The sequence below is a fragment of the Mus pahari genome, chromosome 10 (assembly GCF_900095145.1).
Source record: "Mus pahari chromosome 10, PAHARI_EIJ_v1.1, whole genome shotgun sequence".
In the NCBI taxonomy this organism is placed as follows: Eukaryota; Metazoa; Chordata; class Mammalia; order Rodentia; family Muridae; genus Mus; species Mus pahari.
The window spans coordinates 13,562,035-13,588,046 of record NC_034599.1 but is presented as its reverse complement, the minus strand read 5'-3'; the positions used below and the strand labels follow the sequence as shown (position 1 = coordinate 13,588,046).

The following is a 26,012-nucleotide window of genomic DNA, read 5'->3' as shown; positions in this document are numbered from 1 at the left end:
AAAAATGTTGTGCAATCTGAAGTTAGAAAACTTTACTTGCTCTAACAGTGACACCAAAACAATTGCTGATATTCAAAAGGAAACAAAACCACCCCAACAAGGAAGTGATACAGATATAATTATTATTCTGAATCAAATTGTTTCAACCTCTTTCCTTAGGTAGTACACAAAATCTCCTTTTCTTTTTTTTTCTTTTTTGTTTTTCGAGACAGAGAGTTTCTCTGTGTAGTCCTTGTTGTCCTAGAACTCACTCTGTTGACCAGGCTGGCCTCGAACTCAGAGATCCACCTGCCTTTGCCTCCCAAGTGCTGGGATTAAAGGCATGAGCCACCATTGCCTGGCAAGATCTCTTTTTCTAAATGCATTCCCTTTTAACTATAAACTTAGAAACACTATATGGATCCCAGTTTTTTATTTCCAAAAAATGTTTAGTATGTTCTTACTTCATCAAAGCCTGAAGGTTATATTAATATAAAGACACTAATATGTTGCCTGAGGTAAATAATATCTTTAATAGTTATCTGCTAATAGCAGAATGATAATTCATGCAAATTAGGTTGCTTGCTGTATCAAACAGCACAGTATAATTGACTGATGTCCATTGGGGCCAGAAGGTCCCGAATCTGAAGTGAAGATCCTGAAGTATCTAAGTTGCCAAGTGGATGCAGGAAATTGAACCCATTAACTAGTGCCCTTAAAGGAGCGGTCTCTCCAGCCCCCGTTCAGATTCTTTATTAACTAAAACAATAAACTAATGAAACTTTATTAGGATTCCATTAACACCAAAAAGTTTGAGAAATAAAGACCTTCAACTTTTATTTTGATCTAAGTTTATCTGTGTCATCTACAACTAATGAAAATGAAGTATAACACATAACCATTATATGTGTAAAACTCTTCATGAAACCCTTAAAATGGATCCCAAGAATTACACTACTAAATTAACACATAGCACTGAGGTATTCTAAAATACAGACTATAATTTTCCTGTAGTATATTACTTCTCTTGTCTTGACCAAAGCACATGACAGAAACAACTCAAGGAAGGTAAGGTTTATTTTGGCTCACGGTTTCAGAGGATACAATCTATAATGGCCACAGCAGTGGGAGTATGGGACAGAGGCAGTCCATATGTCCTGACTGGATCAGGCCAGCAGGAATGTATAATCCTTAAAGGCTCACCCCTCTATATCCTAAAGGTCCCACAGCCTTCAAAACAGAGCCCCAAGTTGAAAGACCAACAGCTCAAAACAAGCCTCCAGGTAAATTTCAGATTCAAGCTGCAACACACACCTTAATATATTTCAACAAAGTTACACATTCACAATTTAACAGATACAATTTTTCATCAGGGAGACATAACCCATAAGCGTGTTTAAACTATAAATCAGATATAATTTTGTCAAAACACCATAAAGAGTCCTTTAAATAATCAGGAAAGAGATTTTAATATTATTGCTTACTCTTATGATGAATTCTAACCAAGTTGTAATTCTATAATATTAGTTTATTTCCCATAGACTTAAATTATACTGCTTGTCAGGTAATGCAAGTGTTGATGCAACCTTCTGAAATTAATTTAACTGCAAACGAATTATAAACTCAGCCAGCATACACAGAGGGTTTGCCTCCATTGCTTCAGAATTAGTACTAAAAAAGTAACCACTGCATAGGAAGAAACAAACAAAAGTCTTTTCCTTAAAGATTTTCAAGAATTAGAATAACAAAAGTTGATGGAGAGGCCAACTCAGTTTTTTATATACCATTTTGCCTTCCCATTTAAGGGAAAAAGGAGTTATCAGAATTTAAAAAAAAATAAAAAATAAAAACAAACAAAACAAAACAAAAAAACTTGTTTCACTTCCTGCTTATAATAATTTATACTAAAAAATACTGCAATTATACTTATGGTTTCTTTCCCTCCCTTCAAGTGTAAGGGCAACAATTATAGTTCTAGTGAGGAGATTTGAATAATCATATTATGTAACTTGAAAGGAAGATAAGAGGCACGAAAATTTAACAGACTTTGGCTTTGAAGAACCTCATGATAACCCCAAAATGACAAACTAAAAACAACAAAAAGATTACAGCAGCAAGCAACTATTTCACCACACACATTAAGAATTCTATTTCTCTTCTAATCAATCAGCTATATCTTTTTGTTTCTCCTGCTTTTTGGTTGTAGGTAGTTCAAGACTTGCCCACTGCATGGGTTCCGCCTTTCTCATAGTGATCTCAATCTTTGTTGCAGTCATAGTTACATAACTTCGTTTAACATCAATTACCTACAACACATCAAGAGTAAGAGTTAACCTGGTGCTTTTATTGTTCTCAGAAAAAACACATCTTGTTTATTATAATATCAAAATCAAGCTTCTGGGGCCATTTTAATGCAATTTAATTATCTTGATAGGACATGTTAAGGTTATATTCATCAACTTTACATAAGCATTCTAAAAATGATCTTAAGAATCAGGAAAAATTGATGGATTCATAATACTTACACCCCACAGTTTCACATTTTGATGAAATTCTTTCTCTCCTTCAAATACAATGTGTACATTTAACTGAAATAGATCATGTATTGTCATTATTTTGGTGCTAGGTATTGAAAATATGACTATAATACACACTAACCATTCAGTGAAACACTGAACCACACCAAGTCAAGAGTAGACTAAGTACACTAAGTCCTGATTATAAAGACAATACTGGCATTGCTCAAGCTATGAAGACTAAGTACACTAAGTCCTGATTATAAAGACAATACTGGCACTGCTCAAGCTATGAAGACTAAGTACACTAAGNCCTGATTATAAAGACAATACTGGCACTGCTCAAGCTATGACAAACTGTCAATACTGAGCCCCACTGTTTCATTTAAGAAAATGATTAACAGGAAAAATTCGCTAGAAGATTTATACCGAGAAACAAATATGTATTTTGTGATTTTTTTCTAAGCTACTATATTTCTAGATATCTTTGGAATAGTCTACTACACTGTGAGTTTGTACTGTTTCCATGAAAGTCATTTGTGATTTTCTGATCAGAAATAAGAACTTCTGAGAAAATGTTCATATATAAACAATGTGCTTAAGGTAATTTCTATTGAGTCACTTAATATACTTACCAAAGTACTATTTGCTTCTACTTGACTGAGTTCTGGCAGGGAATTTTTAGCATACACTGAGATGGTAACTTCACCCCCAGTCTGATGCCAGTCATGTCTACACGGAACAACTTTTTTCCCCTGTAAGAAAAACTTTGTAATCTTAAAAACCACTACATAATCACTGTTTTAAAAAGAACTTGGTCAGTTAATAGAGCAAAAATTATTATGCGCAACTAAGCACTTCATGCATTCAGGGATACAACATCTAAAGATCCTACAGAAGGCTTAAATAAACTATAACACAAAATATCTTAACAATTTATCATGTGAGTACCCTCATTTCTCCAATTTGGTTTTCCTTCTTTAAGGTTACATTGTTACTGTCCATTTAGGAGATATTTTACAAGCCTCATTAAACTTGCATTCTATTTTAATATACTATAGTCCACTAAATACTGAAGACAGAAATGAGAAGACATTTGTATGGTAAGAGACAACATATGAACTTGAAAGCATGAGAAGCTTAAGTTTATTTTGTATGAATAAATGTTTTGGGGATGTTACAATTGGAAATATGGCTCTGCTGGTACTGTGCCTGCTTTCCAAGCATGAAGCCTGAGTTTGGAACACCAGCATCCACATAAAGATGTTCTTATGTGCTGGAATGGATCTGTAACCCTAATGCTGGAGGACTGAGCACAAGATCCCACAATTGAACTGATGAGCTCTAGGCTCAGGGAAAGACCGTATCTCATGAAATAAATTGGCCAAACTTGGAACCTTCACACACGTATACACACACACAGTTAGCTAATAACTATTCTTATGATTATTAAATTATCTTGTCCTTTCTTATTAACATGAAGATAATGTCACAACTTACAGAAATCATCTTTTGACTGCTCTTATAAAAAGGAGCTTTATTTTCCATTGATACACTATGGTATCAGTAGAATTTAAAAACAAATGAATGATGTTTTCTAAGTAAACTGCTTTAAGAAATAACAAATTAACCACAAAATTCAGGGAATCCTGAAATACTTATTTTTTTAAAGTTTAAATTGTTAAGGTTTGACAATAGAGAAAAATGTATGAGCAAACCTCACTTTTTTTTTTTTTTAACTTCACTTTCTGCTAGCAAAAAATTTCTGCAAGTTTTATGGTCAGTAAACTATAATTCAAAAGCAAGAACAATGAGATACCCAAATACTGAACATCCTTGAGTATAAAGCCTTCAGTCATAGATACAAGTTTTATGAACTAGAAAGGATCAATAAACGTCATTAGTAACAGCACAACACAAAGGATTTGTTTATATTAATGATGTTGTTAAAATAATAACATATTTAACGACAAACCGGTTTCTTGTTTTTAACTTAAAGGACTGTAAGGAATTATGTTCATAGACCTAAGACTTTTGGCCATTAGATAGAGAGATTCTATGTATGGATGAATAATTTTGTGGCAATTAAAAAAAAAAAATCAGATTTAAATATTGGTTTAGTAACACTAAATTAATAGGAAGTGGTTTTATAAAACAGTTTTAAGAATTGGAAAAGTTGTGAAAGTAATTTTTTAAAGACTTTTTTTAGATTTATTTTGTGTGGATAAGTGCTTTCCTGCATGTGGTCTGTGTACCACACTGTGTATGGTGCCTAAGGAAGTGGTGAGCCTTGTGGATGCTAGGAACTAAACCCCGGTCCTTTGCGAGAACAAGTACACTTAAACACTTAGCCAACTCTTCAGCTCTCCTGTAACTAGTTTTAGTAAGACAAAGATCTTTCAATTTTGGCAGGTTGAGGGTATTATTGAAAACTTATATACCTGTATCAATACATACAAGGATTATTTTGTCAATAGATATTGCTGAGATATTGAGATTAACTACTCTGTACACATGACAATATTTAACCCTGTAAGAGAGCTATTTTTTTAATATGAATACATACTAATCTCAGATCTCTTAAAAATGATTTAGATAAATACAGATCAGCATATGACTTTGAAAAAGTTACTTACTGCATCTTTTTTAGTCCATACATGTTTCCCTCTTGTACAGCCCTCTTGGGCTAAGAATGTATTAAAATCTGAAGTTTTTCTTCTACAACAGCTCCAATATTTCATCCTTTAAATTAGACAATGAATTAAAGCCAATATTTTCATTATAACAAATGTAATTAAGAAATAAAAATTCCCAACTTTAAATATCTTGCAAGTACTTAACTGCTAAAATACATACATACTAGGGAAACTCACTGTAAAAACCAGGGTGTTATTTATTGTATTAATTCAGCTTTTGAGTAAATATACAAAACTATTTAGAGCCCAGGTCTGGTTTCTCATGGAGAATGTACACCAAATTCCATCATGAAGCTACCAAAATGTGGTATGACCAAAGATACTAATATTCATATTTCAATAACACAGTAAAGAACATGGAGCAAAGTAGAATCTAGTGTTTCCATACATGAAGGCCAATCACAAGGAAGTTAAAACCACTACTAACTTAAGAAACAACTCTGCACAGGGAATAAAAAACTAGATCTCCAGGTTAAAAACCCTGAAGCACATGGAAACAGTTGAAAACTCCAATATAGTAAAGATTCTACATATTAATTGTATATAATTATATTATAACATAGAAACAAACTGTTAATTGAGAGTTATGGAAAAGCATGGCCTTTCCTGGTTACGGCTTTCATTGATCCATAGCTAAAAAAACTAATGCCCCAAAACTGAATGTCAGTCCTTTACACTAAGAAGAGTAGTAAGTCAGGCTATACAGCAGGACATGCCTGTAAGCGGTTGCACAGGAGGTTAAGGCCTGAGGATCCTGAGGTAGAAGCTATCTGCATAACCAGTAGAATCCTGCCTCATTTAAAAAACAACAACAACAACAAAAAACCCCAAACAAGTCCAAATAAGATCGTACTGCAGAATCAAGATGATAACTTAAAAGCTGTAACCCTATTTTTCTCCTGTGTTTAAGAAGGCAACTGCTCCTCCCCACTTTCTTAGGTTATTATTAGGATTAAATGGTATTAATGTAGGTAATTTTTTTACTATAACTACATGGCAATGTTTAAAGATATAAAGGTTTAATTAATGTTTTGAATCATTATTATAAATATTTTAATATGGTATGTAAGTTACCCCTCATGGAAAATAGGTACTCCAGAATGATATACACAGACTTCTTCTAGACTCTGTAGATCCTGGTATGTCTATAAAACAAAGACACAGAGGGAAAATATTAGCTGTTTATCTCACACTTGCATCTTATAATACCTATCTGAAATACTGGTTACACATAAGGCCTTCATATAATACTAACAGCAGCTACAAGAACACTTGTAAGTTCATCAAGGAATGGAAAATGACCCTCTTTTGGACACGGTTAAACTCTAGATCTCTGTAAAGAAAGCAAACAGAAAGGTAGGCAACTTGTATATAAGATGGTTTTAGCCTTTTAGGCATGAAGTTACACTGATTTATATTTAAACATTCAAATGTACAGAAACATGTTGGAATCAAGGGACTTGTACTCTCACCAGAAACATGATTTATATACACAGTATATTCACCCTGTGTGGGCATTACAAATTATTATGGGAAATTTAATAATTATTTCTGAAGTTTCAGTAGAATACTGATTTCTTATCCCTACAAATGGTAAAATGAGCTGCAGACCTATATATACATCCATGGTTTGTCTGGAAGATCCGGGCCCCACTGCTGCTGTACATGAAGGCTCTATAGGTGAATTCACAAAAAGTCATGTTAATAAAACGTGGATGCAGCTTGCAGTATATTCTCTATTTTTGTACTCATATTAACTAAAGTATAGAAGACCAAAATTTTTGGTTTCATTTTTGTTAAGTATGAACTGCTAGGAGTTTATCTCCTTAAGTATATATGTTAGGTCTCAACCTTAACACCAGTGAAGAAAGTAAAAAGCAAGGAAGAAAACTGTACACTCTACCAGAGTTGCTAAAGGATAAACACTGAAAAGACTCTAGTGTGTAGACAACCAGGTAGATACTGCAAGCATTTGCCTCCATTCACCTAAAACTGAACATACATACAATTCCATTTCTAGTCACTAAAGTTACACAATGAAATATTTATAGTGACATTATTAAAAATAAAAAATTGGAAGGAAAAATCAATTATCAAGTGCAATTATCAAGTGCAGTACACTTTAGTAATAACAACCTCAGAGCCCCAAAATGGGTCAGACCATGGCTACATTCCATAAAACAACAAGTTTTATTATTCCTTTTACACTGACATCAGTAACAAGCAAAAAATAAATGCTGATAGAAATCTTTGGAAGAAAAATATCAAATAGTAGTTAAGCTGTCTTTTTCAATACTGTCATGTTCATTTTGAAAGCTCGTAAGTTTTGAGTATTCCCCCACCTCCAAGGAATCTCAAACCAGAGGAATAGAAGGCCAAAACCCAGTACCAAGTCAAATGGAAAGGCCAAACCGTGAGTTTATTGTAGGTGGGACCATACCCTGACTGCAATTGCTTCATTATACATTATTTAAGCCTTAATCTCACTCAGCCAAAACGGACTTTGGGTGGATGCTTTGTCCCTCCCTAATGTGATCACATGAATAAAAGCTTTTTATGTTTTTCACGATTAATTTATCTGTTTTAACTAAATTATCAAAGATGAACTTGGCTTCTTGGGACAGAGGCTGTGACTTTAAGTCCACCAATTACCAAGGTTCTTGAATGCCCAACTATTCAAATTATACCATTAACTGTATACATATGAGCTCTATGCCATTCACATAGCTAAGCATTCAAAATAAAACAAAAAGCAAACAAAACCGTATTATAATCCTTACCATGAGATGGAGGTAGTTGGGAACAGAATGAATGAGTCAAGTAAAGGTAAAGTGTCATGGAGGAAAAGCATGAAAGGGCAGACAGGACAGACAGCAAAAGCTCTCATGGTGATTAGCCATACTCTACATTTAGTCATTTAACAACCTACTCTCTGGAATAACACTACCTGGTTTTTATAATAGGGTCGAAGCTGTTTTCCCTCCTTCTGATTCTACTTATGACAGAGCTCTCTCCCTGAACTGGGGATGGTAGTACACGACTGTAATCCTGCCACTCAGCTGAGGGAAATGACTAGAGTTTGAGGCCAGGTTGGGACAGAGTAACTTGCTTCCACAAAAAAACCCAAAACACAACGGCTTAGCACCAGTTTGAAGTAGTCCAGCCCCTTGTCCTGGGTTAGGCCTTTCACCGCCTTGTCTACTTCTTCACCCACTCCTTTCACATTATTGCCCAAGCCCCATGACCTTGCCATCTGCTGAGCAGCATATCTCTAAAGCCACTTTACTTGTATGGTTCCCTCTGTGGATAGCTACTCCCAGGGTAATTACCACCCCCTGCCCTCACCCTGAATCTTAACTAGGACCGCTGACAAATCTGACCCAAGTAGCCCACAATTGGAACTACGCTAGTTGCTAGGTTTATCCTATTTATTTCAGGTCTGCCTAAATTAATTATTCAATGGCCTATTTTTATCCCCCTGTCCACATTAGAAAATGCTCTACAAGATGAGATTTTTGTTTAATTCGATACTATTATCTTCAGTCGGAAACTTGTTGTACAGCACATAACAAGTTAATCAAATTAGATTTATTCCAATTATTTTATCATATGTTTCTCTTAGAAGTCTTACTGTATTTATAGTCCTAGTTTTCAGCAAAATGCCAAACATGTAAGTAGCACGCAACTATTTTCTAACTTTAGAGTGAACTGCAGTCCATTGCTTGAATATTAAAATTTTACTGCATATATCCAAAGTTTTATAATATATACCTTTGAACAACCTCCATTTTTACAAGAAGTCCCAATCTTTATTTCATCACTGTCTTCTTCTGCAATGAAGAAAAAAAAAAAGAAAGGTAACATGAGGCTTCATAACTATACTCTTTTAGAAACAAGAGTAATAAACTACAATAATAAAATAGTACTTCCACTGTTGTATTATATTAGTCTTAAAAAGTATCCTTTCTTTTAAAACAAGTCTAATTCAAGGAAAACAATGAGATAAAAACAAACGCAGACCCTAGCACTTGAAAGGCCGAGGCAGATGATTAGGGGTTCTAAGTCATCCCGGATCACACAAGCAACATGCAGGGCTGCTGGAGCTACTGGACAATGTCTTCTTGTCTCGAAACAAAAAGCCTTGTCGCCACTTTTTTTCTATATGCTCTCAAATAATATATTATGTTCCAGTCTACAATGCAGTGATCATCCAATCTTCTAAAATCCTGTATTCTCTTGTGAAACAGAAGTCATGGATGATATTTTTGTCCTTTGATATTAGGCAGAAATCAAATGGATAATAAAAGATATTTTATATGGTATACAAAGAAACATCTTAGTTGAAGAAATTTAACTGATAATTATGGAATCATAAGTTTTAACAAAGACATCATCAATGGACCGACCAAATGCTACTTCTCTGGTGTTAGCATTTGGGAAGGTAGTTAGTTCTCTGCTACAATATGTTACATTTTCACAGTACAATGTAGCTATCTCTTTTGACAGAAAATTACTAAATTATGTCTATTACTTAGACAGAAAATTACCAAAAACAAACAAAAATGTCTTACCTTTTTTATCTTCTTCACTCCCGGATGACAGTTTAAGTTTATCAAGTGCTTGTTTCAGGGAAGCAGATATTTTTAACTCCAAGTTTGTCATTGGCTCATCTGGGCTAGAGAATTTTGAAGTCTTATCATCAATAGACCAAAGTACTTCTTTGTACTTAAAATTGATAACCTTAATAATGTCCCATGTGAGATATTAATTGTCTGTACATTAAATTCTTTCTAATTAAAAGTATTTTATAAATAAATGCCATAACCGACCAACATTCTAATTTTCAATAAAATGCTGCATCTATTAAGAAATTAAATTTCAAAATTTTATGCCATTGCCAGCATAAATATACCACTACACAGTGGACTATAAGAAGAAAGGAAAGACTAGACATTCAAGCGTGTAAAGATGAGTAAGCCCCATGTAAAGGACTATAGAATCCTTTTCACTTCATCCCCAAGCAAAATCCTCAAGCACTAAGCGAAAACAAACTCATCTCTACTAGTTGAGTCAATTTACTTATGTGAAGAGTATAGACTTTTCAACTTAGATAAAATTTTATCCACCACTATCTTCTAGTGCTTATTATATATATATATATATATATATATATATATATATACACACACACACACATATGTACATATACATATATATATACACACACACACATTTGTTTAAGCCTATTCAGTAAACAATTATGTTTATTAATAAATGTAGCAATAAAAAGATCATAGGTTATTCACTCTACATCTACAATAACTTGTAAAGCATTAATGAAGCACACTAGAATCTGTAACGCATGTATCAGATATATTTAAAATAAAACATTTCAGTGCTGGAGAGCTAATTCAGTGGTTTAGAGGAGTGTTCTTCCAGAGGATTGGGGTTTTATTCCCAGTACCCAAAATGGTGGCTCAAAAACTGTTTATAATTTCAGTTCGAGGGGAAACAGTTGTTTTCCATGGGTTCCAGGGATGCAAGTAGTCAGACACACACGTAGGCAAAACATGCCCTTACATATAAAACAAAAAATTAAAATACATTTACTTTTTCTCATAGCCTCTTATGTAAAGCTTATATATCTGTATAGTTCATCATTAAAGAAATGGTAATAACTCATATTATCATTAAATTCTAATAGACTGTATTGAGATGTAACAGATTTAAAGATGAATTGTACTGTAACAAAATTGTTGTCCTTTTTTGGTATTCGTTTAACTGTGTAAACTATTGTTTGATAGTCTCTTAAGACTGAATACTGTAGAAAGAATAAAAGCATTTTGATCTTTAATTACAGCCTATACCTCAAAATGCTAATGAGTAAATGAATATCAAAATTAAGGATTTTTATTTTGGGGCTATATTATGTAATGATCTATTAATTTATTTAAACAAAAGAAAGAATTGGAAACACTGTAAATCTATAATGTGAATACAGCTTCTATTGTTTTTAATGATTTTTCAGGCTTGCACTTAAAAACAATTCACTGAGGAACAAATCTGGAGCCCAATTTCTGTATTTACATTTTACAGCCACTATTTAGGTGCAGATTGAAGATCTTGCCTTACAGAAGTAAACCCATTAATATAGTGGTTTTTAAACCATGGGTCATGACTTCTTTCCCTTTTAAAGGAGCTGTCTAACACCAGTGGAAAACAGATATTTACATTATGATTCATAACAGCAGCAAAATTACAGTTATGAAGTAGGAATGAAATAATTTTATGGTTGGCAGGTCCCTATAACACAGCATTAGGAACCACTGTATTAATGCATTTCAAAATATAGTCTGGTTTGAAAGGAGGTAATTAGAATAGAACAATCTAGTTCTACTTCAAGGTGAGCAAAAGCAATTTTTAAACTATTTTGACACAGAGGGTATCCTAACTCAAACTCCCTAAGTACAAATCTAAAAGTAAAGTAAGTGACTAGGCCTCTGTGGCTCTTCAATTCAAGCTAACTACATAAAATGACACTTCTTTTACCAAATCTCACCATGCCGCCATGAGAATGATACACCAGAAAATGAAGATATAAAACCATCCAACTGTGAGAGCATACCCTCAAAAATTAAAGGGTTACTACCAAAGGAAAAAAAAAACAGAAGTGGACACTGCAAATGTCTTTATACAAAATGCTAAAAGAACACACCACCAGCAAATTCCAGTATGATACTGTCACAAATATAAGTACTGTATAGATTATACCTTGGTCTTTTTATTGCTTCTACTGGCTTAGGGGCTTGAATGATGTGCTCCTGAAACTTGGGTTTTAATTCGGATAGTTCCTTCTTCTCAGTAGTTTTGACTTCAGGCTTGACTGGTTCAGGTGGCTTCTCACTATTATGCCTACCTTTTGTACAGCCCTGTTAGTAAAAGATATGAACAGTTATGCTTTGACCCACTCTATGTATGTATGTTTGTATTTTGGGTGTTTCAAAGGCCTTTTCTAATTATTTATACATGCCAAAGCTCTTTATTCAAAAAGGCCTCAGTCTGTAGTATCAGTTGCTAGAGTGCTTGTGTAGCATGTACAAAGCCCTAGATTTCCAACACTACTAAGCCTGGCACGGTGTAGCACTTGTATTTGAAGACAGGAAGATCAGGAGTTCAAGGTCATCCCTGGCAACCCAAGGATGCTATGCTATCCTTATGCATCCTTGGGCTGCATAAGACCCTGCTTGACATAACATAAGCAAAAACAAGCTGAGCTTCCCTTTTCCTATTAAGCTGAAATATGGCCTTAACCCAAATAATTTATTAAAATTTATTTTTCTCATCTATAACACTGAAATAATGATTGTTCTTTCTTGGTGCCACATAAAACAATGGACCATTTCACTGATGTCTTGATGAAATTTACTGCCTCTAACTGCGACTGTTTATATTATTTATTTATATACTCTATATCCCAATTATCAGCCTCCCCTCTCCTCTCAGTACTCCCTCTCCCAGATCGTTTCCCCACTCCTCCTCTTCCTCACCCCCTCACATACTACATTCTGCCCCTCCCCAAAGTCACTGCAGTGCTAGGAGCATCTGCTCCCAATCATTGCCTGCCTACACATTCCCTCCTGATGTTCTCTTCAAGAATACCAAAACCAAGGACATAAAATGACAAATGAATAGTTAGCATAATAAATTCTTTTTTTTTTAAAGATTTATTTATTTATTATATGTAAGTACACTGTAGCTGACTTCAGACACTCCAGAAGAGGGCATCAGATCTTGTTACGAATGGTTGTGAGCCACCATGTGGTTGCTGGGATTTGAACTCCGGACCTTCGGAAGAGCAGTCGGGTGCTCTTACCCACTGAGCCATCTCACCAGCCCAAGCATAATAAACTCTTAATTCTTCAAGGCAAAATTCTCCAAGGTAAAGATTTTAGAGGTTATGGAGGAGATGTAGCCCCTTTATAAAGTATGGTACAGTCTGATATTTGAGTAAATGGATATCAGTTATCTGACTACATACTCTGGAACCTCCAGGAACATGTAATTTTAGGAAAACAATATAGAGTAATAAACTAGTACTTACTACAATGCTTAAGAAGTCAGAGAAATCAGTTGTCCTTCTTTTACAGCAAGACCAACCCTATAAAACAAGGAAAAATATCAAATTAAAAAAAAACCTTAAAACCGTGTTGCACTTATTTCCTTGAATCCTGAAATTACATACACACCAGTTCAACTTTTGTACGCTGTTTGCTAGTCACACAAAACGATCTTGTTTAAAAAAATAATTACTTCCTTAAAGTAGAAAATCAGACGCCATGATGTGTGCTTCCGCGCGGCCTGCACGCTCTTGGGCAAGGGATGTTGTGATGGAGAAGCTGCGGTGTTGCTGGGGCCCTGCAGCTTGAACCACCTTGGCCACCTGGGCCTGGGGCCTTGCCGCACAGGACCTACCAAGGCCATGTCTGCTCCATCATCCCTGAACCAGCCGGTCATTAATGCAAACAGCAAAGGCAGCCCTGCACTCAGCTTCCCCTTACCCCTGCACTCTGCCCATTATCAGCTGCTCAATGCCAAGCTGCAAGCTACAGCTGTGGTACCCAAGGACCTTTGAAGTGCTATGGGAGAGGGTAGTGTGCCTGAACCAAGCCCTGCCAATGCCAAGTGGTTAAAGGAAGGCCAGAACCAGCTTCTGACGGCTACCACAGCCCACCAAGACTAGAACGGAAATGTGACCTTGACCTTGGCGGAGGCGGCTAGCCTGGAGGCGGCTAGCCAGGAGGTTGAGACAGCACCTTTGGGTCCCAAAGGCTTATTGCATCTATTCTCTGAGCTGGAGCTCTTGGCCCACAATGCAGCCAACACAGGGCTTCATGGATCTGCCTTGATCATCAGCACCCAGGAAAAGGGACCAGATGAAGGAGACAAGGCAGCAGGAGAGGCTGAGGAGGAGGATGAAGACAAGGAGGAAGAGGATGAGGACTTATCTTCTCCAGGGCTACCTGAGCCTCAGGAGAATGTGGAAGTCCCCTCTGGGCCCCAGGCCCTCACAGATAGCCCCCGGGAACATAGCAAGAGCACTAGCCTCAAAGACGGGCCACCTTATCACACATATTTTTTTCTGGAACCACAATGCTTTCCAGACATATTCCGATCTACCAACTGGAATGGATGAGGGTCCAGGACACCTCAGTGACCTACTATTTATTGGCAGATCACAACTGGGATCACCCACTTTTCTGGGTAACCAAGGGGAAATTATTTAACCCCCAGGCAGGGCCTCCCCTTCACAGGGGAGCAGTCCCAACTCACCTGGACTCGCTTTGCTCACCAAAAAGGCTTTGAAGGAGAGTTTTGGAAGGATGAACCCAGTGAGGGGCCCCCAATGGAGTTGAAACTAAAGGACCCTGAGGAGGGGACATTGAGTGTCCTTCCCAGCTCAGAGCCTCAGCCCAGAACTGCTACACTTTCCAGTAGTGACAAGCACCAACAGGCCCCCAAAACCTGGGCGCTGTCCCGAGGCAAAAGTTCAAGGAAACTCAGTCTCCTGGAATGGTGACATTTTGTATAACGAATGCTCCAATGTCCTTGCTTTAGTTGGAAAACAGATCCATGTGCTTTCCCTTAATACATAGCCATGTTAGTCCTTGAGCTGACCCTGGGTCTAGGCAAAGTCACTGCCCTACACAGGAATTTACCATTCTCTAGGAAGAAGGAAGTTTGTGATCTAAAGAGGAACCAGAGTAGATACTTAGAACCATANGTAGCTGAGTTACACCCATACACAAGCATTACAATGGCCTAGGGGGAAGGTGGACTATAGGATCTATGGCAAGGGCATGAAGCCCTTGCCCCCAGCTACTGACTTTGAGCTGACTTGTTTTTGATCCCAGCTGTTAACATTGAATGTTATCCCAGTGGGTTCCTGCCAGCCCTTCCATGTTTGCATTCCTGTTTTGTGTAACTTCCCTATTTTCTTCTATATAAATAATCTGATGCTCAATTTGAAAGGGGGCATTCCGATACCACACTCCCTTGTGTCTGCATCTGTTTGTCACCCCACATTCGCCGAATCCTCGCTCACCTGCAACCAGAGACCCGTTCCACGCAGTTCGGGGACCCAAGTGAGGTCAGTCTGTGGCACAGAACCAGTGCCCCAAAAGAAAAGCTGTCCCAACGTAATGCCAACCCAGGGATCAGCTGTTTCGCCATGGGCTCCCTAGGCTGGGTAGATGACAGGAGGAGCTGGCCCCAGGACGGAGCAGTGTGGCAGTCAACAACTGTATCTGCCAGCTCTACCACAAAAAAATGATCTACATTATCTGAAGGTTGGGGGCTGGGGAGAGAGAAAGGATCTGCTGCTCCAGGTGTAGGATGAGACTCTAAAGCATTCATGTGTGGGGCGTTGGGTGGGACAGTGGAAGGGACTTTGCCTACATAGCTCACGATAAGCTGTGCAAGATGCTCAAGTGCCACATGTTTCAAAGTGAGACACCTGCCAAGAACATCGCCACCAGCCTGCATGAGATCGGCTCCAAGATCATGTCTGAATGGCGCAATGCTCGCTGCTTGGTAAATAGACTCTCCCTGGACCCGTGGATGTCCCTTTCCAAGTGGAATTCCCAGTATCAAATGAGCTGGTGCAGAAGGTTCCAAGTCTATTATCCGAAGAATGTGCCTGCTGCTAAACCTGTTGGAGTAGATGTGATTAACAGGGCCCTGGAGTCCTGTCTTCCAGTAGCTGTGAGCAGTGGACTCCAAGTCACATCAGTGTGGCCCCTACCACTCTCACCACCTTGCACCAGCAAACAGAAGCAATGCTGGGGGAGTGTCGGGTGCGGTTTCTCTCCTTCCTGGCTGTGGGCAGATATGTGCACGTTTGTATTCATCAGGTCTGCCGGCCTAGCCTCCTTCTGCTGTCACACGTTTTGGTGTGAGCCCAGTGCTGCCAACCTCTCAGAGACTGTGCAGGCTGCATGCATGCTCCTGCTACGATTAGTGTCTGGATGCTCGCTCCCAGACCTCCACCTCCTGCCTCCCAGGACCCTCTGGGGAGTCAGTTGCAAGATGTGTAGGTAGGGGTGTTCAGTCGCTGTGGGGTTCCCTCAAGCCCAAACATCTAGGATCCCAGACCCCATGAAGAATTCCCATACTTCCTCTACCTGCTTTTTTGGGGCCCTGGAAACTCAAGGGTTTGGGGCAGGTAGGGAGAGGCTGTGGATGTTCTTCCTACACCCCATGTTACCCTTCCTCAGTCGCTGGGGTTCCCTACCTAGGGGCTGGGAGAGAGAAACTGAATGCCTTCACAGAAGTTATTACACTGGACTGATGATAAAAGGGGCCAGAAGCAAAGCCACCCTTGGGCTCTCCACCCACAGTGTTTGAGGTGGAGCAGGAGGAACTGGCCCCATCCTCAAAGGCCCAGCAGGGGCAGGAGGGGACTGGTGTTGGCATGGATCCCCTCTCCCCTGTTATGCGGGCATCTCTGCCGTACTGATATCAATAATAAAGTCTGTCTGCGGGGGGGAAAATTGAGAAAAAGAAATAGAAAATCAGGTGCTGCTTTTAAGAATAGTATTTAAGTTTTTGAAAAAAAAAGTTTTTTAACACCATCTATTGGATGAGGGAATGTAACTCACTGGAAGAGCTCTTGCCAGTGTACACAAGACCCCATTTCAATTTCCAACATCCTCTAATTCATGTATTTAAAGGATCTGAGGAGTAAGGTGAAAAACTCTACTAAATAATAATTATAGTACTTTAGTTTTTAAAGTAAACTAACCTTAGAGCTAGAGGCAGAACAGACAGAAGCAACTGAGGTATGAGCAGTTTTAACAAACTATCAAGGGCCGCCTAGGTATTAAAGCAAGGAGCCAGAAAATTAGGGAAGGAAACAGACTGATAATGTCCTCTGTCTACCAACTTAAATATAAGCCAGCACAGAACACTTTTAATGAATTATCAGCACAGCAGCTTTAGTTAATCCAGAGCTTAATAGGCCCATAGTAATAAATAATTTTAGTCCTTTTCCATCGTAAACATACATCCTCAGTTTCAGGTAGTAAGAGAAGTCCTTAACTGACTAGAACACTAAACCAATGAAAATAAGGTTAAATAATTACCCCTTGGTTACCCAGAAAAGTGACTGCTTTGGTATTTAGATGCCTTTATCACCTTGATTCTTTCTTAACTCTCAATCCAAGCCACAAGGAACAAAACCCAGCTCTGAACCTCTCTCCCTGCACTGCTTGCCTTACCTCCTCCTGGAGGGTTTACTATTGGTTCTTTCACTGTATTCTGGTCTCACTGAGAGCTTGTCTGGCCTTTCTTCTGAACTTCATCTTTTCTGTGTCTGGTGCAAGGCCACTGAAGACATCTCGTAATTATTTCACTCAAAAACCAGATTGCTTACATAGTTTATCAGGAATAGCTTACTGAGGTTGCTTTCAGTTATTTTTAGTTCCAATGTAGTAGAGAGTAAAGAAACAGAAATACAGTATCCTTGTGTCCCTAAAATAATATTAAACTCACATGGGTAGTTTCTTACAGCATAGAAGTTTTGGTAGTGATTTTTTTTAAAAAACAATATATGCTCTTTTAGGGTTCTCGCTGGTTTTTAAAAGGAAAAACTGAATACCCTGTAAATTTTTTTTGAGACTCTTAGATTGAGATGCACATGAACGAATTACCAATCTTAGAGTATAGAGAGTGGTGATATTATCTGTAGTCTTCAAAAAATGTACTGTCAAGAGTGTTGAGTTTTACATGTATACAGACACACATACATATATACATACATACATGAAAAAAATCTAAACAAAGGTGGAATCTGCTAAGTTCTATGACAAGGAAACAATGTTCCAGGGCCCTCTCCTCTGACTCTTGCTTTGCTCTTTTTTAGCCTCGAAAAGTCTTTAATGTGTTGAAACTGATTATGGAGGTGTCCTTCTCTTTCTTGGAAAAGAATTATTTTTTTGATTACTGTTCATTACCTTTCTTACTATACTTTATTTTGTATTTTTCCCTTTTAGTATTTCTGATTTCCTATCCACTGGAATGCTTGCTTCCCATTTTTGCAAGCCCATCCTCAAGTTGTCACCGCCTGGTGATTCTCAGAACACATTTGAATGTATGTGTCCTACAAACAATATCAAACCATTTCACTCCTTAACTGAAATACTTTTTATTATCCTCATTTTTGCAGTTATATTAGTTTTTATTTACTCAGTTTATTATATGTTCAGGTGTGTGCCCTATATTTCTTTTCATCTAACTTTTTGAGTCAAGGTCTCTCACAGAACCTAGAACTTGACAATTCATCTAGACTGGCTCCCACAGAGAGGCCTAAGGACCCACTTTTCTTGGCCTTATGGTAAAGATACTCCTTTCATCCTGATTTTATGTAGGTGCTGGGGAACAAATTTAGGTCGTCCTCTTGCTCAGATGGCAAGTGCTGTCACTGACAAGAATTCTCCAGGTTCTTGCTGTCTGTCAGTATTCTATAAATACCTACTGCAAACCTTGGCTTTCCAGTCTGCTGGATTCCATGGCCAAGTAAATTTCAAGCAATACAAGCATTACATGGCTTGCTAGTTTCATATTAACTAAATGAGTAGTTAAGTTTATATTAATAACAACAAAAACACGCTAATGTCATAAGGTGAATATTTGGAGAAAAAGTTTTGTTTATATTAATTAATACTCAAGGAAAGACAGAAAGTAACCTGATATTCTCAAATTTATCCTGTTTTAAAAATGTGTAAGTCACTAAGAACTTAAATACCTCATATTATTCATAAAAGTTTTTTTTAACAGGTAACATTAAACATTTGGTCAGAAAAACAAACAAAAAACAAACAAACAGCTCACAAACAAGAAAAACATTTTCCCATTTCTCTGATTCTTTAGCTTGCTAGAAAATAAAAGAGAAAATATGGTATCATGTTTCCAGTAAACTAGTCCAACTAAACGTGTGTAAGCATTAAATACCAGAAACAACAACTTCTAATACCTAGGGGAGGCCTTTCTTGTTAGTGTCATAGTGATAGAATAAAGACTGAGACCAATATGACTGCTTTAATTCAACTTCAAACTTAGGAAGGGAATAAATCATTAGGAAAGTGAGTTGGAATATATATAAAATAACTTTATAAGTGGAAAACATCACTGTCAACTATCTCTGTCTTTAGACAATCTGCTTAAATTACCCCAAAATGGTCATTAAGAAAGAAAAACTAACAAGCTGTGGAAGAAAAAAAAAGGTTTTATTACATCTTTAAATTTATTATGCAAATACAAAGAAAGTGAAAAGGTATCTTGTACCTACCTTTAGGGCATCATGAAAGACAGGAACACCTGGGTGGTATGTGCAAGCATCTGTTCAAACACAGGAAAGGAAAATCACACAACTGCTTATGAATGGAAGTGTATATATCACTTCTTCCTTCAGGTGTCAGGGTTTCAACCTTTTTCCAAATTCAGGCAAACGCCTTAAAACTTACATTTCTTGTATTAAAAATATTAAGTTAAATCTCTAGGAGTATGCATGGACAAAACTAATCCAGAACTGTTTAAGGGTAATGTTCAGAAATACTCTGTATCGGGGTCTTACCCTTCCTAATGCTGTGACCCTCATGTTGTGGTGACCTCCAACTATACAATTATTTTGGTTGCTACTTCATAACTGCAATTTTGCTATTATTACCACTGCTCCATATTCTTTCATTTTTTTGTAGTAAAATTCGTTTACTAATAAAACTTTAAATGCCAGTGATTCTGGCAATATTATTTTTATTCTCTAAAATCTCATTCAGGTATCCAATGTCTGTCAGTAAGAACCAACACTCTTACCTGCCATGCTACCTATACCCACCAACCCATTGCATTTGCCCTGAACTTAATGTCCACTAGAACCAGTTAGCACTGCCTGAATGCATATTCACCTGGCTAGCCACTCCCCTGAAGCAAAGTAACTCCTTCCCCAGCAGCAGCCACCTGCCCTCACACCCTCAGCTTAGCCTGAGGGAGCACAGTCCCTTCCCAGCTAGTTTGTAACCAGGGGACAGCAGTCTCAGCACTCCTCCCATCTTCTGTTTGGCCATATCTTTTCATGAAAACAGCAAACCGAAGTATACTTATAAACCTATCCACACAAGCTTCCCAAGAAATTCTCTAAAAGAGTTTGAAAAAAACAAAAAACAAACAAACAAACAAAAAAACTCAACATTTTAGTAACTGCCATAATATCTAATTACTAAATTAGCGTTTTTAATCAATTCCTAGATACAAACCATAGATTTCTACAGTCTTTTTCATTGGTGCTATTATTATATATTTCCTGTCTCTCTCCTCATTACAGAATAAAAGTTTTAACTTACTTTGTTCTTATATAAAATACATTTAAAACCATCAGCAATGGGGAGTGTTTTGTTTAAAACAATCAGATAACAGGCACACTTATTACCTGACAACAGTGCTATGAGGTTAGAGAAAGGAGGTTTCATTTCTCTGTAAATGTCTTAACTCACTCAACCTTCCAAGTTTAATTCCCTACAATCCAATTCCTGGTGTTGCCTTGAGATCTGTCTACCCTCTGTTACTAAGTTAATATTACCATCTTGGTAACTGCTATGTATACAAAATAGTAGTTAATGCAATGGAACAAGAAGAGGCTATTAATTATATACAATGAGTTAGAATATAGAAGTTCAGAATGGAAACCTGTATGCACAAAGATATGCTGTAGAGAGGGAATCATTTAAAATTGAATTTAAGGTACAGTCACTACTGAAGTATACAATGTATAAACACAGTCAAGTGTAAAATAGTCCAGGATGTCAGAAACAGCTAGATCTTCACAGTGTAACTGGCATGAATGAAATGGGAAAAGCCACTGTTTTCAAAAGGAATGACAGTTTGACAGACATTTCTTCTCTAGCATTTATCAAATTTAATAGTTTTCCTGAAATTCATATTTAATGATGGGAAGTGACAACACATTAGTGGTTACGTTTTGAGGCCTTTTTTTAACACAGGTTTAGCTGAATTTTTCATTTGTCACTCATAACTTCTATGCTGTTTGCAAAAGTCTGTCTACTTTAGCTGCTTAACACATGTATGTTATAATTCACTAGTCTTTTTAACATGTACTTGAATTACATACTAAAATGCCCTATCATCTTGAAAAGAGTCTAATTTTCATAAACAAAACAACATAAAGCGACATGGCAATAAGCATGGAACATATACCATATCACTAAGAACAGGAGGGCTGGATACAGACTGGTAGCTTCTTACAAGAACACATCTATCACTGTACTCCTTGAAAACCAGAACATATTGGTACCTTCAGCACTAATCTTTTCATTTGTAATTTTAATGTATAAAATCAAATGATCCCCATTCTAAAAAGGTTTCTCCTAAGTCCAGTGTTATCAACTGCCTTTCATTCAACCAATTTACTTGGCATTTATCCCTACTTTGTAAAAGACTTCCCAATTTGGTCAGCGGACTGGAGTTCCCTTGATGTACGTGAAGCTGTTATTAGCCCCAAATTGGTGACTGTCTATTTACTCATGGCTTTCCTAGCCTCTGGTTCCATTTCACACACACAAAGACAGATAAACTTCCAACGACAAGCTGGTATCTCTCCTGAACTTTGGTCAGGAATCTAGGACCCTAAAAATACTGCTCCAGCCTACAAGGCATCAATGTACTCAGTACTGAAGTAGAATATGCACATATCATGACACCTAAATATGTGTTCACACACTGGCTGCATCTTTCCCTTTAAATCCTGTTCCAGTCTTATTTTGAAAGAAGTTACTGGTTTACTTGTGTACCAAGATCACTACCTAAGGAACTGGTCTTAACCCCTTTTACAAAGCTGAACAGTGTTACTAACACGTGGTGTTCCAGTCTGTGATGAAATACTTCAGTATGGTTCAGTTATATAATGAATATATATATATATATATATATATAAATGCGTATAAAGACCATATAATACATACTAGATAAATCTGAGATAAGTGTTGTTTATTCCTGCAATAGCCCAGTAATCTGCATAAATACTCCACTCACTAAGGAGATTCATTCACACCTCTGGTTTCACCCAGCCTAGGTGCTTGCTTTCACTGTGCATTCCAAATTAAAGACCACACTGGCTTTTGGAACGGCACTAGGGGATTTTATGCTGGAATAGCGTAGTTTAAAGCTGCAGGCCCCAGTAAAAGTATGCCGAAAACGTTGTTGTGGAGCGGATGTCTAACAGTCATTTCCGCAGCCCAGCACGGTTTTTTAAAAAGCGTGACAATACGCTTTCTTTCCACTAGTACTCAAACAGAACAGTAAGTCTAATAGTGTGCACCTCTTTATACCTCTTACGCCCAGGAATCACGGCGGGGACAGTGTAAGCCGGGTCTGAATAGCCTACAATGGAGGAAGTGCAGGGGATGCCCACTGAGGGATGAGGGGCGCCGGGGACACGGAAGCGCCCGGCCCTGCGCTCCCAGAGGTGAGAGACCAGGGAGGCTCCCGGGGACCGCACGAGGTGAAGCCGGGTGAAGGAGGCCAAGGATCGGGAGAGGGAGGCCGGGAGAAGGCTGCCGGCCACGGTCCTCCTTACCGTCCGAGTTGGCCTCCGGGTCGAAACGCTGGCCACAGCCGCGGTTGTAACACAAGAGCGCCATTCCGTCTTCCCGGCGAAACCCACCACCACCCGGGACTGGAAGTGAATCACCGCAGCAATGACCGGCGCTACTGCTCAGGCCGCAGCTAGCTTCCGGAAGCCGCCGGTACTGCTTCAGGAATTTTCCCGAACGTTCCGGTTGCACAGGCGCAGAAGAGACCGGAAGACGGGCCCGCGCCGGGCGGTGGCCAGATTTCCTGCCGGACTGCCACAGAGGAGCACAGTGGGGGTGGATCCGGACAGTAATGGATGAGACACCCAGGGGCGGAAGCGGAAGACTCGGCGAGCGGCGGTCTCTTTGTGCTCCGCCCCTCCGTTCTCCCCTGGTGCGGTGTTGCGCGGCTGTGAGTTTTCCGCGCAGCCGCAATCGCTTGCCAGAGGGTGAGTGAGGGGTGAGGAGCGCCCCTTTTCCTGGTCCCTCAGTCCAGGTTTGTGCAGCCTCAGAACCTACGCTCCTATGCTCTTCTGGGACTGCATCAGTTACCAAAAATTGAGGTTAAGTCGTTTTAAAAAGACAGGACGTTAGAATGAGCAAAAATTATGTTTCGAGTGCAGTCCTAGAGGCAATCACATTTCTAAATAGAAATTTCACATTAGTCATCACGTAACCTACATTCAATCTTTCCGTAGGTTTTGTAACGTTTTTAGTGTGCAAAACACATTATTGCATTAATAGGCAACTTGCAAACAATATTATCCTCAGCACATGCTTTCTATATGATGCTTTTGAAATAGCAAACTGTTTTGATGACGGAAAGTAATTTACTTTACCAATGATCCCAAGTTTATTAATGAAGATCTATTCACAACCTTCCCATCCCAATAATGAAAGGATCCTCATTTTCTGTATCCCTTTTTATACCTAGAAATATCAAACTTATGTGTTACAACAACATAAAAAATAAAATATATTTATTTAAGCTAATAGGATTTTCATTTTATGCCATTGTTAAGTCATTTGTTGTCATTGTTATGAATGATGGAATATATTGAATTCTGCCATTTTTCACTCTCTCCTATAATCTCACCAATTTAATTGTGCCCAAGTCAGTAATCAATTTACTGCATATTGTTCCCCTCCCCGACTTTCAAAGTAGGTAATGCTGTGTGAAGGGCATAAACCTTTTAAATACTTCTAAGTTTTAAAAAGACTATATATTGCCAATTGATTTCTAAAAGGTGGTATCAATTTTCACTTTAGCCATGGATAGCTACTATAATCGACCATAGAAATTAATCATAAATAATAAGAAATGGATGAAGCACTCTAAAAAATGTTTTATGGCCAGTTCCAACATTGCGTATCAGTGTCACAACATCATTAATGGGATTATTAGATGAGTTGTTTAGGTAAGGTTACCTTTTACTGTCTGTTGTTTTTTACTGATAAAAATTTACATTCGGAAAATAATTTCTTATAGTACGTAAATTGAAAAATACAAGAATATGATAACAAAATGAGCAATTCTATCACTGAGCAATAACTGTAGAATTGCTAAAATAACTGCTAAATTAATTTTCATTATTCACACAAAGTATTTATACTTATAGATGTTAAAACAAAACAAAACACCAAGGGGTACCAGGATGGCTCAGTGAGTAAACATGCTTGCTGCCAAGCCGCAAGACCCCAATTAGATCCCTAAGACCAAGTGATAGGACAGAATTAACTCCTAGTTTTCCTCTGACCTCCAAACATGTTCTGTGATGTGCACATGGGTCACGAACATATGCCACAAATATATGTGGTTAAAAATTTACTTTAAAGACATGGTGCTTCCGGAACCCAATGGAGAACCCATGACAGCTCAAGTGGACTGGGCCGTACAACTTTTCTAGCCCAGACTGGCCTCCAGGGATGTAGCTGAGGATGACCTTGAGTTTCTGATCATTCAGCCTCCGAGATGCTGAGATGGTTGACCTATCAAAGAGATTTCTAGGCAAAATAAAACAGGGGAAAATTGAAAGATTCAAGGACAATGGATCTGTGTTCAGTTGGAGTCCAGCTTCGTACCACACACGACTGCCATAAAACCTTTTATACTCAGCACACAGATTTCAAAACATTGAAAGAGTTGTCATCAAAAATGACAGGTTTTGCTTCAGCTTAGAGCTGGAATGGCACTTTCTGGGAATAATACAATTTGTCTCCATCAAGTAAAAATGTATATTGACAGGTTTGAAGAGTTGCAGAAGTCATTTGTGACCCGTTTAACTTACACAAGAAGTTAGCTCAAAAGAATCTGCATGTAATTGACTCAGATGATGCCACTTTTATGATCACAAAGTTTGGGAGACAGCTTGTACCTGGTTGAAAGCTTTACCCAAAATGTACTCAGATCACGAATGGAAGTGTGGATGTTGATTCAGATGACCACCAGAGATGGAAACCCGAGTCAGATGGAAGGACTGCTAAAGCTCTGAGGTCACTACAGCTTACAAACCCAGGAAAGCAAACTGAATTTGCTTCAGAAAGTGGTTAAAGTGAGAAAAGAAAGCTCACCAAAAATTCATGTGCTGCTTCCAACAGACAAATTATTCCAGCAAAGAGTAAGGTGTATGACTTCCAGGGCCTGCTGATTTTCAGTGACATGAACATCTGTGACTTCCTGGTTGAGGACTGCTTGGGATGCTTCTATGCCTGCCCCATTTGTGGCTCTACCAAATGTGGTGCCAAGTGCCACTGGGACTGCAAGTGTCTATATAAGCAGATAGAGTTTGAAGAAGGAGAGATAATCCATAATAAATATGATGGGAAAGCATATGGCCTGTTATCTCCCTGTCAGCTATATGATATTTTACAAAAATGATCATCCAAATATTGACCAGCAAAGACGAAAATGAGGCAAAGAAATAAGCAGTGAGATTTCTGGAAGTGAAATTTGGATCAGTTGTAAAGGGAATTGTGGACATCTTCGCTGGTCAGGAGTGTTGATTACCATTGCTGTTCTGGAGACAAGTGCATCAGAGGCGCCTGATGGTTATTGTAAATAGATAACTTCACAACATTGGAATGGTCAGAAAGGTTCCTGTTCAATGTTACTAACAAAACACTGTTCAGACAACTTTTAGGCAAGACAATAAAACTCCAATTCCCAATACTTTAGTTTTCTT

General features: G+C 38.0%; 1 protein-coding gene and 2 pseudogenes across 2 annotated transcripts; 2 read left to right on the top strand and 1 right to left on the bottom strand.

The window, feature by feature from the left end:
- Nucleotides 1-1,038: 1,038 nt before the first annotated feature.
- On the bottom strand, nucleotides 1,039-23,042 carry Chordc1 (cysteine and histidine rich domain containing 1). Its single transcript, XM_021206265.2, has 11 exons — nucleotides 22,836-23,042; nucleotides 19,536-19,585; nucleotides 13,293-13,349; nucleotides 11,963-12,120; nucleotides 9,763-9,866; nucleotides 8,963-9,021; nucleotides 6,266-6,336; nucleotides 5,132-5,237; nucleotides 3,131-3,250; nucleotides 2,505-2,567; nucleotides 1,039-2,285 (listed from the first exon to the last, which is right to left on the bottom strand). Exons 1-11 carry the CDS (start codon nucleotides 22,897-22,899, stop codon nucleotides 2,142-2,144), a joined length of 996 nt encoding a protein of 331 aa, XP_021061924.1. The 5' UTR covers nucleotides 22,900-23,042; the 3' UTR covers nucleotides 1,039-2,141.
- Nucleotides 13,671-16,349, top strand: LOC110327353 (annotated as a pseudogene).
- A 1,835-nt stretch (nucleotides 23,043-24,877) lies between the features above and the next one.
- Nucleotides 24,878-25,708, top strand: LOC110328692 (annotated as a pseudogene). The gene has a single exon (XR_002380872.1). The product of XR_002380872.1 is annotated as an ARL14 effector protein pseudogene (transcript).
- The last annotated feature ends 304 nt before the right edge of the window (nucleotides 25,709-26,012 follow it).